Source organism: Dendrobates tinctorius, unplaced genomic scaffold (assembly GCF_039654945.1).
Source record: "Dendrobates tinctorius isolate UK_male_01 unplaced genomic scaffold, ASM3965494v1 ptg000084l, whole genome shotgun sequence".
NCBI classification, from domain to species: Eukaryota; Metazoa; Chordata; class Amphibia; order Anura; family Dendrobatidae; genus Dendrobates; species Dendrobates tinctorius.
The window spans coordinates 49,915,119-49,928,307 of record NW_027361752.1 but is presented as its reverse complement, the minus strand read 5'-3'; the positions used below and the strand labels follow the sequence as shown (position 1 = coordinate 49,928,307).

The 13,189-nt window shown below is 48.9% G+C and overlaps 1 protein-coding gene across 1 annotated transcript; it reads right to left on the bottom strand.

Moving 5' to 3' along the window:
• Nucleotides 1–232: 232 nt before the first annotated feature.
• On the bottom strand, nucleotides 233–9,966 carry LOC141097473 (uncharacterized). Its single transcript, XM_073584681.1, has 2 exons — nucleotides 2,826–9,966; nucleotides 233–2,742 (listed from the first exon to the last, which is right to left on the bottom strand). The coding sequence occupies exon 1, from the start codon at nucleotides 8,441–8,443 to the stop codon at nucleotides 5,741–5,743; it is 2,703 nt and encodes a 900-aa protein (XP_073440782.1). The 5' UTR covers nucleotides 8,444–9,966; the 3' UTR covers nucleotides 233–2,742; nucleotides 2,826–5,740.
• Between the last annotated feature and the right edge of the window lie 3,223 nt (nucleotides 9,967–13,189).

The following is a 13,189-nucleotide window of genomic DNA, read 5'->3' as shown; positions in this document are numbered from 1 at the left end:
GCATTTTGCCTCTTTATTCCACATGGCCCCCTTTTTTGGGATTATGTTAAACGCTGCCTTACTCAGCGCATCCAGTTCCGTCTGGACCTTCTGTAGATGACATCCCCAATCCGGGTTGAAGATCACGATGTTGTCCATATACTAGAGAGAGAAAAGGTCAATGCATGGTGGAAGTAGCGCACTCCAGAAAGATAATCCTTTAATCGTCCCACCATGGGAAAATTCAGAAAAATTATGCAAAAAGAAGATAAGTTTATTGACTCAGTGACATACAAAAACACCCAAAATGGTTAAAAACATTTAAAAACAATGCAAAACATAGCAACACAGCCACCTCCCTGGTATAACTCTATATCAAAGTCAATAGAGACTATACAGGAGTGGGACTGTTCCCATTGAGACAACTATTGCATAATATGGTAGAGATCGACAAACAATATGCAATGTGCAAAGTATCAAAATATTGTAATTGAGTCAAAATTTGAAAAACATATAATATGCAAGGTATCAAAGTGATATTCAAGACCGAAAGTGGGCGTCCCCAGAGACGGTGAATAAACACCTGCAAATAGTTGGGCCCAACAAGAAACCATGAACTGCTAAGATGTAAAACGTAGGCAGTGTATATATGAGTCAGAAAAGACAAGAAATATATATATATATCTGTATTCGAGCAAGGCGATGAATAGCTCCAGGTATAATAACCCATAGATTGAAAGGTAATGACCTACAAATAAAGTTGGAATAAGGCAGCTAAAAAAGCATTAAGGAAGAAACACCTATAGGGGCTATGAGAGGTCAGCGTATATCACCCTTGTCAAGCAGTCAGGTTAAGCCAGAAGGTCAAGATTGTCCATAGTATGAGGGGAGCAGTCCCGGTACCAGGGGGCAGTGGGAGAGACCCCACGCGTATCGCTGCAAAGGCAGCTTCATCAGGGGTAGTGTGGGGGGTGTCAGTTTGTCAGAAATTATAAAGGTGTGCAGGCCAGGTGGGTCACAGAGTCCAAGTATGAATGTGTGGGCGATGATGGATTGTAAATTCCGGTAAACGCCGGGGCATGCGCACAAGCATGTGCTAGGGGAGCTAGCTGATAGATGAGCTGCAACCACAAAGTGCGCCTGCGCGCTGGGAGCCGGCACCCGTCATTGAGTGGTGGTGAGCCCAGGTGTCTCAGCAGAGATCAGCGCATGCGCACAAAACAATACTTGAGCAGGGAGACGGTGGAAAATAATGAAGGAAATGCGAGCGCGCGCGCTGCAAACAGATGTCAATAAATGGGTAATGAGCCCCGGCAGGCACCAGCAGGCATAGAAGAATACTGGAGATGTCTGCCTGTAGAAGGATTGCGGTCGAGACTTGTGTGCATCGCTGATGAAGAGCTATCAGGGTCATAAATAGAAAAGGGCAATGTCACTAATGTAAAGAATGGAGTAGCGCCCTAAAGATCTACTAAATAAACAAAAGTATATTCAAAATACAAAACTAATGCCCCCCACTAAAAAGATGCTAAAATAGGGTCAAACGTGGAAAATAAGGACATTATGGCAAAGAATTCAAGGATATATAATGATGAAGCCACATACATAACAAGGGGAAATAAGCCCTAAAAGACAGAATAAGAGGCAGATACAAATACAAAATGTATTCATATGCAAATAATTGTATTTATTGTGAAAAAGGAAAGAAAGGGGGATATATAGCATGAGACCAATGATTAAGCCGCGCACATATAGCAAACATGTCAACGGAAAGTTTTTCAGAAGACATGTATTTTGTGAAAAATTAGAGATTGTACAATAAGCCTATGAGGAATAGCATGACCTAAAACAAGGTCAGGGTTCATATGAGGGTCAATAAGACAATAGAATAATCCCGACAACGATAAGACCCGGTCAGGATCGCTGGTGCATCGCTAAATGGTCGCTAGTAAGCTACCAAACAGGCAGATCTCTCCAACGACGCAGCAGCGATAAGCGATCCGTCGGGGGTCGCTGTTACCTGTCACACCGCAGCAATTCTGATGACTTCCGCCTGCGTCCATGAGTTCTGCGACGTAGCTAGTCTGCGCCGAACACAGCGATGCATGCCAGCCAGCGGGACGCCAATGATCAGAAAATGGCCTGGGACATTCGAGCACGATCAACGATATCCAGCGGGGGGGGCGGTCACAGGTACGTGTCACACACAGCGAGATCGCTGGCGAGATCGCTGTTGCGTCACAAAATCGGTGAGAAAGGCCCTTAAGACTTCCAAAGGCAGTGAATTTCCAATATTGTGATAGACATATCCATAATTTCTGACAATAGTCCAAAGAAAATGTCAAAAGGCGAGAATGTTTAAAACTATAGTGGAAGGCACTGGAGATAGATTTAGAGCCAAGTCCAACGCGAGTAACAACACAAATCGTTGTGGGTTGTGAGGAATCCTGGGGACAAAATCCTGGAAGAGTGATGATACATGATGGTACACAGTCCCAAAGGAGAGTATCAAGTTAGTAGAGTTTCTGATATGGGAAGATAACCCAATCAAAGGCGTATAGTCCAATAAGTCATATGTTGAAAAGTGTCTTGAGCCAGTAGAGATGTAAAAAGATCGTGAAGACTTCAACCCAGGATGCTGGTGAAGAGAACCTCCTCGTTGAGGCCAGATGGAGCCATGCTCTGTATGTTGAGTATCCAACGTGCCTCTGTTCGAAGTAACAGGCGCTGGTAGTCACCACCTCTACCGTTACCACAAATCTTCTGTAAACCGAAGAAGTGGATATTGTTAGAAGTGCCGCCGTGGTATGAGAGAAAATGAGCAGCCACAGGGGTCAATGTCTTACCTTTCCTATGGTCGGAAGCCGCAAGATGGACAGTGGATAGGTGTTTCTGCACTCACTTCCTCAGTTCCTGGGAGGTTGGGCCCACATAGACCTTAGGACATGAAAAAATGAGAGCATAGATGACATAAGAGGATTACATTCACCACAAGGGAAGGATCCCTTGAGGCGCAGACCACGATTAAGTCTTACAGTGGGTCGTATGTAATGACTTCTAGTTAATATGTCATTTAGGTTAGGTGCCCTTCTAGCTGTCAAAAGTGGTTGTGAGCTGACAAGGGGAGAAGTCTGGGCATCCATGGTAAGTATGTCCCAGTGTGTTTTAAGTATGTCCTTCATCTGGTTCTATTGGCTATTGTAGTTGGAGATAAATCTGATTTTTGAGTCCTGGTGCCGTTGATTAATAGCAAGTAAAGAAACCTGGCTATGGCCCTTCGCTCTCTGGTAAGCTGATGAATTAATTTTCTTAGGGTACCCTCGTTGACGAAATCTCTCTGTTAATGCATTGGACTGTTGTATAAAATCAGTGTCCAAGGTACAATTGCGTCGGACTCTTAAGAATTGGCTGACCAGGATGCTGGTGTGGGGGAGATGAAAGCTGTCGAATTTGAGCAAGCCATTTGTGGCTGTAGGTTTGCGGTAGAGGTTGGTGATAAGACCATTATTCCGAGTGGTGATTTTCAAGTCCAGGAACATTGCTGAGGTAGGAGAAAGAGAGTGAGTTAAAAAGATGTTAAAGCAGTTTCTATTGAGTTCCCGTAAAAATAGGAGACAATCATTCTCTGACCCCGTCTAGACAAAGAACACATCATCGATAAAGTGATGCCAATGTTGGACATGCTTTTTAAAAAGTTCAGAGTAATAGACCACCATCTCCTCCCACCAGCCTAGAAAAATGTTGGCATAGGTTGGTGCACACCTAGCCCCCATCGCCACGCCAGACACATGATGAAAGATTAACCAATCAAAGACAACATAGTTGTGGTGTACAATGAAATGGAGCAGGTCGATCAAGAATGAGTCAAGAAGACGATCCGGATTGTTTTGTTTGTCTAGAAAATATGACATGGCATGGATGCCGTCTCTACGGTCAATGTTAGAGTAAAGAGACTCGACTTCCCATGTGTCTAACAGTACCTGGTCCGTGATGACAATATTTCGGTAGATCTGGTGAAGTGAGACAAGTCTCTAATATAAGATGGTAGCGATGTGGCCAGAGGCTGTATGAAAAAGTCGACATAGATATTAGCCTTTTCACACAGGCTACCTATGCTGGACACAAATCGGGCGGCCAGGTGGTGTAATGAGGTTTTTGTGAACCTTGAGGAGTAAATAGAAAGTTGGTATCATCAGGGACTCTACCCAAATGAACTCTTTAATACACTTATTGATAATACCATGGCTGAGCGCCCAACAAAGTAAGATTTGAAATTTGTCAGAGAAAACGCGTGTTGGGTCAGAGGGTAATCTGGCATAAAATTTAGGATTATTATGTTCAGGGGTGGATTAAGGGTAGCCAGGGCCCCGGGCTGTTCAGACTCTGTGGGCCCCCCCCGGGTCATGTGACGGGGTCAGGAAGTCACTAGTTTTCATGACGCATACTGTGCGTCAAGGAGCGGGAAGGGGTTAAATACTGAGGTAAAAAACTCAGAAAATACACGTGTGCACGAGGCCTCACAAATACTGAGGTAAAAAACACCAAATACTCAGCGTGTCCATGAGGTCTTACAAATACTGAGTGAAAAACTCACCAAATACTCAGCGTGTGCACGAGGCCTTATAAATACTGAGGTAAAAGCTCACCAAATACTCAGCGTGGGCACAAGGCCTTATAAATACTGAGGTAAAAACTCACCAAATACTCAGCGTGTGCACGAGGCCTTACAAATACTGGAAGGCTTCCACCCAACATCTAGTCCTGACTCACCTGTACCTAACATCGAAACCAGTTAATAGTCTGCAATCACCTGCTGACCTGGACACATGACCTGTCAGACAAGTTACTTCACATGAGTTACACAGAGGTTTCTGCTTCATGAACTTCCCCAGATAGAAGAAGCAGCCTCCGGTGTGCAGCCTGTGGCCGGATACACAGGAAGAGACGCTCCTCGTCACAGGCTGTGCCCAACATGGCAGCAGAGGGATTAACGCCACAGACAAGTCGCCGTTTCCTCACACACTGGACACGACGCTGCATCTGCCGACGAACAAGCGCACATTGCGCAATATTAGTCATGTCCCAGATGTTCAGCATATGGAGGACCAAGGGGGGACAAAAAAGACCCCCGGATTGGAACAGGAGCATGGGAAAGTGGACAGCGGTCGGAGTGGCGGGGTTTATATAGGGGTCAGAGTAAGTAAATATATGAATGAATATATATATATATATATATATATATATTGTAGGGATGTGACTCGCTCAGGTGCAGCGGGAGACAATCATGAGGCAGGTTCTTCCCAAAGTTCATGAGGTTTACTTGCTCCATAAACCATAACTCAGCATATCACCAACATCGCCTCTAGCTTAGGCACAAAAGAACATAAACGTCCGTGGCTTCAGACTCGGACCGAGAGTCTCAGCACATGCTGGGAGGTGTAGTCCTCCCCATATACACTAATATACCCAGCTCAGGGCAATGTCCAGAGCAGCGCTCTATCTGCAGCCGCAGACCCAGGAAGGTTTCTCCTTCCTTGGAACACAGACCACTCTCTGTAGTGTCCCACCTGGACACAGGGAAGTCTGTCCACACTCTCACAGACTCCCTCCACTCTCTCTCACATGTGCCAAACACCTCAATTACATAGCCCTGTAACCACACCCACAGATGATCACATGGCTATGATATCACTAAAGGTTGTATAGACACACAGGTTTCCCTGACACAGTGTAACAGAAAGATCAGCAGTACCTCTGCTGATCAATACACCCTGGAGCCTGCATCCCAAGGCCACCCACCTTGAGACCCATAATGGTCATTTAGGACCCTGCTCCTGTTACCACACTGAATGTGCCTGTACACCCATCCTGGGACACCCACACAGCGCCCCCTAGCTGACATAGTGGTAACTACACCACATACCTCCCCCCTCTGTTCAAACTTGTGGGGTTGAACACATGACATCACCCAGGGATCTTGAGACCGGGCACTCATGTCACCTTGCCCTACCAATCGAGAGGACCGTCTCCATCTGTTTCGGCAGTCATACTGCATCATATTTACGTTAGGCCTCCCCCGCCCCCAGCGGTCAGTATCTCGGCCTTGGGCTTTGGCCTTCCCGTCAAAGTCCGTCAGGGTGACCAGGCACTCTTTAGTCTCCATCTGTCTGCAGTGCGCTCCATCACCCGACCTTTCTCTCACTAGCTGACTCTCCCGGTTCATACGGTCATGAGTCCCACGTCCAGTTGGGCTAACTGGCTGGTATGAGTCTGACCCTCTGTCGCTACGTCCACCACCGGGTCTCGTGCCTATGCTACTAAGATTAGAACTGCCATTTGCGGACTCTCGACGTTCTTGTCTTCGACTACCTGTCCTTTCATTCTTTGGAGGATCCCTTCGGGTCTTTACAACTTGGGTTGGAGGTGGACGCCACCTGACGTTCTGTATCTGCTTATTCATCTGCAGCCGATCCTGTCTTAGCTGCTCAATCTCCTTCAGGTACGCTACCCGATATTCCAGGAGCATGCGAAGCTTCCCAATGCTTTCCACCGAACCAACAACAATGACAGGAACCATGTCATCTTCAACAACGACTTGGATTTCACCAGCAGGTGGGATCCTCATTCTCTTCACACTGGATCGATTCACCATCTCCTGCATCACCTTTCCAAGTCTGCCAACGACTTTCCCCACCAGATTTCTGGGTACCGGAATTATGTCTTCCACAAAGCCCAGCCGACTTTGAGCTTCCCTGGCAAGCTCCAGACGTCGAGCGGCTTTCCTATTACGCTCCACGAGCATCTGTTTCGTGCGGAGACATTGTAGGTGCATCTCCTTCAGGACAGCCACCCTTCTCTCTGTGTCTTCAGTTTCTGCAAGTATCACCAACTGGTCTGTTTCTGGTGCCCAGCTCACACTATAGGCCTTTACTGCCTTTTTAAAGGTCTCATGCACACCTTCGCTGGCACACGCTTCTCGCATGTCTTCGGGTACCTCCATCACGCAATTGAAGGTCATGGACTTGCTCTCATCCTGGACAGATGGCTCTGGGTTCCGCACGGACACTTCCCTCATGGTATCTGCCAAGACCGGGTGACTGTCTTGTGCAGCTCTTGGCTCACCATCTTCCTGAGATTTACAGTCTTCAGGACCCTTCTCCAAGATGGGCTTTGGCAGTTCTGCCTTGCTATCAGTCGGGCAAGGCCGCTGTACGTCTTCGCCCATCCACTTCTTCTGCAGAAGACCTTTTACTACTCCACTGAGTTCTTGCAGAACTTTATCTCGCTCCTCTGCCAGGTAGCGATGCTGATCCTCTCTCCTGAGAATCTCCTGTTGATGCTTCTCTTGGGCCTCTCTGAGCACCTCCATATCTTCCAACAGGGTCTTGTTCATGGTTTTACATGCTGACAGGTGACCTCTGAGCTCAGAGACTTCCTTCTCCAGCTCATCCACTCTGTGCTCAGCTGCTTGCCTTAGGACTCTTTCCCGTTCGACATGTTCTGTTACAGTCTCCTTTATCAGCTGTATCTCATGATCTTGTTCTCTTTTGGCCAGCACGTGTCTCACCACTACCTCTTTAATTATATCATCAAAGGGTACCACTGGGTCAGTCACACCAGTCGAGTGAACCCTCCAGTTACCGTCCAGCACCAATGTGTCTAGTCCAGTCGTCTCATCCCCCAGCCCACCATCTGTCTTATCACGAGACGTCAGGTCCGTCACTTGGGCAGATGTACTTCTTCCTCTGGTCAGTTCTACCTCTGACCTGTCCATGTCAGGAGCCGTCACTGTCTCAGTGTCCGCTGGCCCCACAGTCGAAGCATCTCCATCGTCCGACCAAACGTCAAACAAAAGAAAGTCCCGGCCCCTCTCCCAGGCATAGACTAAGTCCCGTGGTATCCCGCTACCTTGGCACTCACCACCTTTGGTCCCCTCAAACACTACTGTGTCTACTGCATAGTTCAACGTGACCCCGTGTTTACAGTGAACCCTGACGTTTTTCTCTGTCAGAGAGAAATCGAGAGGCGTTCCTGTCAGAGTCACCTGACTCTCTGAGTCCAGCCGACCAAAGGCTCCTTCCCGGTGCAGCATCACTGTACACATCTGTGGCCCATCATTACTACCTGGAAAGGATATTCCACATTCTGAAAAAGACCTGCACATACACTGCGGTACTCCAGACAAACCTACTGAGTCACCCAGTGCTGTCACTTCTTCACACTTGGCCCCTTTCTGGACCACCACCCCGCTTTGGGTTGCCACCCCAATTTTGGTCACCGCCCCCTTTTGGAACTCCACCCCTTTTTGGGTTACCACTCCAATTTGGGTCACCGCCCCCTTTTGGGACTCCACCCCTTTTTGGGTTACCACTCCAATTTGGGTCACCGCCCCCTTTTGGGACTCCACCCCTTTTTGGGTTACCACTCCAATTTGGGTCACCGCCCCCTTTTGGGATTTCCCCATGTCCGTCCTGCAGAACCTCTTAGGCCACAGTTCACAGAGTACAGTTTGTCTTTTAACGATACCACACAAGTCTTTGCTGGCACCACCACAGCTCCTGCTGTCACTGATCACCGGCACCTCCGGCTGCTGTTCACACACATACACAGCGGCTGGTGTCACTGCAGCTCCTGCTGCGCCATCTTCGTGGACCCGCCGATCCACCGGAAGCCGCTTGTCACCTTCGTAACCCCGCCGGGTTACTGGAAGCCGCTTGTCACCCTCAAAGATAAAAAAAGCCACAAAAGTGCACCCATAGGGCCTTACCAGTGCAGGTATAATGGGTTATGCAGCAATAATACAGGGTACTCACCCTTAATAGTTGTGTAAAGCCACAACTACTGTATTCGCTTAGTTACACTCCATAAAGCTGCAGCAGGATGGTGTAGACAGACAGCGTCTGCTACCAATGCTCCCAGGGCAGATCCCTTAAAGAAAACACCAGGTCCCTGTGCTGCGAGACCTTCGTGACCCCACTGAGCCACAGCAAGCACCTTCAGGTTTTGCAGAGGAAAAGAAGAAAAAAAAAAAAAGAAAAAAAAAAACACATGCACAGTCTCTCACATGTCCTGTTCGTGTGTCACTCAGGACGTACCGTCTCCACCTGAGACCGTCCAACACACAGGGCACACCGGGTGCTATTCAGGGAGCCGACCCTCCTCCCAGGGTCTCCCAACACACCAGCCTCACCAGGTCCAGGGGCTCAGCGGGTGCTCTTCAGGACATCCGTCTCCGCCTGAGACTGCCCAACACACGCCTCACCAGGTCCAAGGTCATATCACGTGTTCCAGGGATCCGATTCCTCTCCCAGAACCTCCCAACACTGACCCTCCAGGACCTTGCTCACTGACCCCTCCAGGAACACAGTCTCTCACTGACCCTGGTCAGTGCAACACAGACTCCTGTCTGTTACCTGTGTCGGCCACACAGGTTCCTGGACGCCTCTTCTCCTCAGAGGTATCCCACAAATATTAATACAGTCACTTTCTCTGACCTCGGTCAGTATTACTCACGGTTGTCAGACCGTCTGCTCTCCTGGCTCAGAATCGCCAGCGCTGCCACACGTGCTTCTGGGAGTCGCTGCCCGCAGTCTGTCACCAATTGTAGGGATGTGACTCGCTCAGGTGCAGCGGGAGACAATCATGAGGCAGGTTCTTCCCAAAGTTCATGAGGTTTACTTGCTCCATAAACCATAACTCAGCGTATCACCAACATCGCCTCTATCTTAGGCACAAAAGAACATAAACGTCCGTGGCTTCAGACTCGGACCGAGAGTCTCAGCACATGCTGGGAGGTGTAGTCCTCCCCATATACACTAATATACCCAGCTCAGGGCAAAGTCCAGAGCAGCGCTCTATCTGCAGCCGCAGACCCAGGAAGGCTTCTCCTTCCTTAGCACACAGGCCACTCTCTGTAGTGTCCCACCTGGACACAGGGAAGTCTGTCCACACTCTCACAGACTCCCTCCACTCTCTCTCACATGTGCCAAACACCTCAATTACATAGCCCTGTAACCACACCCAAAGGGGATCACATGGCTATGACATCACCAAAGGTTGTATAGACACACAGGCTTCCCTGACACAGTGTAACAGAAAGGTCAGCAGTACCTCTGCTGATCAATACACCCTGGAGCCTGCATCCCAAGGCCACCCACCTTGAGACCCATAATGGTCATTTAGGACCCTGCTCCTGTTACCACACTAAATGTGCCTGTACACCCATCCTGGGACACCCACACAGCGCCCCCTAGCTGACATAGTGGTAACTACACCACAATATATACACACACACACACACACATATTACTACATGCGGGCAGCTCACACACGCACAATCCTCAGGTTGTATAACTTTCAACTGGTCAAAACATTTCTCTCAGTAGGCCAAGAAAGAAACGTTGCAGGAATAAAATACACCTCATAGTAACTTATGTGTGAGGCAGAGGTGACAAGACCCGCCATCTCGTGCCCACCTTACTAGAGCTGCCCACTGCCCACATATAACAAAGTTGATGGAAACAGACGAGTTCCACTATGATGATTGGTTACCGGCCGCCCGACCACACCCATTTCACAACTAGTCACACCCATGTCCACGCCACAACCACACCCATTTAGCACTGCTGATCACACTGACTGATACTTAGGGCACAGTGACTGGTACTGTGGGCACAGTGTCTGGTACTGAGGAAAAGAAAGAACAGAGAGAGAAAAAAGAAAACAGAGAGAGAGAAAGAAAGAGAGAGAAAATGAAAGAACAGAGAGAAAGAGGGGAAAAAAAGAAAGAACAGAGGGGGAAAGAAAGAGGGGACAGAAAAAAAGAACAAAGAGAGAGAGAAGAAAGGGGAAAGAACAGAGAGGGAGAGAGAAAGAAAGAGGGGGAAAAAGAATAGAGAGAAAGAAAGAACAGAGCGAAAGAAAGGAAGAACAGAGAGAGAGAGAAAGAAAGAAAGATTAGAGAGAGAAAGAAAGAAGGAAAAGAAAAAGAAAAAGAACAGAGCGAAAGAAAGAACAGAGAGAGAGAAAGAAACAGAGAGAGAAAGAAAGAAAAATTCTATAAAGATACCATTCCAGTCTGGCTCACATTGTAGTGCCCACCTGAGCCTCCTGGTGCAGAACATATCATTATCCACTCACATGGCCGACATCCCCGAGTCCAAGGCGATCCCGCTGTCGGAGGAGGACACGGTGATGGATCTGAAGCATTCCCTGAAGTGCCTCCATGGTTGCGTCACAATCTCCTCCCGAAATTACCTCACTTACGGTCAGCTTCCAGCACGTCACTTCCGATGGAACGTCACGTGCGAGTTTTCAACTGCTCCTCGGAGCTCCGCCGTGTACTCCTGTGTCCGCGGGAAAAGTCAGCTCCCGGTCGGGGCAGTGGCGCAGACTCTCAAAATCTGGAACGGTTGGGAGGTATGAATTCTCCTCATCATACACCTTGTACATGCATGGCTCTGCACTCCTCATACACACACGGTTCCGCTTTGTATGCCTCGTACACACACGGCTCCACTCAGTACACACATGGCTCTGCTCTGTAAACCTCGTACACGCGCGGCTCCGCTCCGTACACCTTGCACACGAGAGGCTCCGCTCCATACACCTCGCACACACGGCTCCACTCAGTACACACATGGCACTGCTCCGTAAACCTCGTACACACGCAGCCACGCTCCATACACCTCGTACACACGCGGCTTCGCTCCTCTCCGTAAACACACGGCTCAGCTCCGTACACTTTGTACACACACGGCTCTGCTCCGTACACCTCGTAAATGCGCGGCTCCGCTCCGTACACCTCGTACACTTACGGCTCCGCTCCGTACACACACGGCTCCGCTCCATACATCTCGTACACACACACGGCTCCACTCCGTACACCTCGTAAAAGCGCGGCTCCGCTCCGTACACCTCGTACACTTACGGCTCCGCTCCGTACACATACGGCTCAGCTACGTACACCTCGTACACACACGTCTACGCTCCGTACACCTCGTACACAAGCGGCTTCGCTCCGCTCCGTAAACACACGGCTCAGCTCCGTACACTTTGTGCACATACACGGCTGCGCTCCATACACCTTGTACACACACCCGGCGCGGCTCCGCTCCGTACACCTCGTACACATATGGCTCTGCTCTGTACACCTCGTACACATATACGGATCCGCTCCGTACACATACGGTTCCGTTCCAAACACCTCGAACACACACGTCTGCCCTCCGTACACCTCGTACACACACGTCTGCACTCCGTACATCTCGTACACATGGGCCTCCGCTCCGTACACCTCGTACACACACACAGCTACATTCACCCTGTAAACCTCTCCTGACCCCACACATACTTGACCGATTCAGCACGATGACAACCAGCACAGCAGAGTTCTGCATACATACATCGAGGGGCCTCCGACTTACATGCCTGATCATGTGACCCTGACTCCTCCCCTCCTGTGACCTCATCATAGGTCCTGTACGCACAGAGCAGAGGTTTATCAGTGAGGGGCTGCGGTGGCCGGTGGCGGATTATATTGGGGGCAATTTACCCTGGGCTGTTGGGCCCCCCCCATACCCCTGGGCCCTGGGCTACCGCCCATATTGATCTCATTATAATCCGCCACTGATTACGTTGTTTTTGTGCCTCCTCAACATACATCTGGGTGGGCCACAACACTACATTTCCACCTTTGTCAGCTTCTTTAATGACAAAGTCCTTGTTATTTTTCATTGTGGTCAATGCTCTAATTTCACTTGGGGTGAAATTGCCTTGACCCCAAAACCTGAGGGCATATAAAAAATATCTTATGTTTCAAGAAAAATAGTGCGGCAATCACCAGATGGATTAAATATTCCAAAGTCCTTTTTATTTCATCCGGGTAAACAAGACACTTTGCACAGGATTTGCAGGTTAGGGAGGCATGCAGGGAGCGTGCAGGTGGACGACGGCCGGTCCAGATGAAGCGCTTGCTGCGCGAAACGGCCGTCGTCCATTTGCACGCTCCGTGCATGCCTCCCTAACCTGCAAATCCTGTACAAAGTGTCTTGTTCACCCGGATGAAATAAAAAGGACTTTGGAATATTTAATCCATCTGGTGAGTGCCGTACTATTTTTCTTGAAACATAAGAACAGACTTGTATTTTCTTTGCTGAGCTCCCCACATTGGATATAAATGCTGTTTATTCAGTAAAAAAGGACCGCTCAT

Coding starts and splice junctions, on each gene's coding strand:
- LOC141097473 (XM_073584681.1), bottom strand. CDS start 8,443: ATGGGGAAATCCCAAAAGGGGGCGGTGACCCAAATTGGAGTGGTAACC.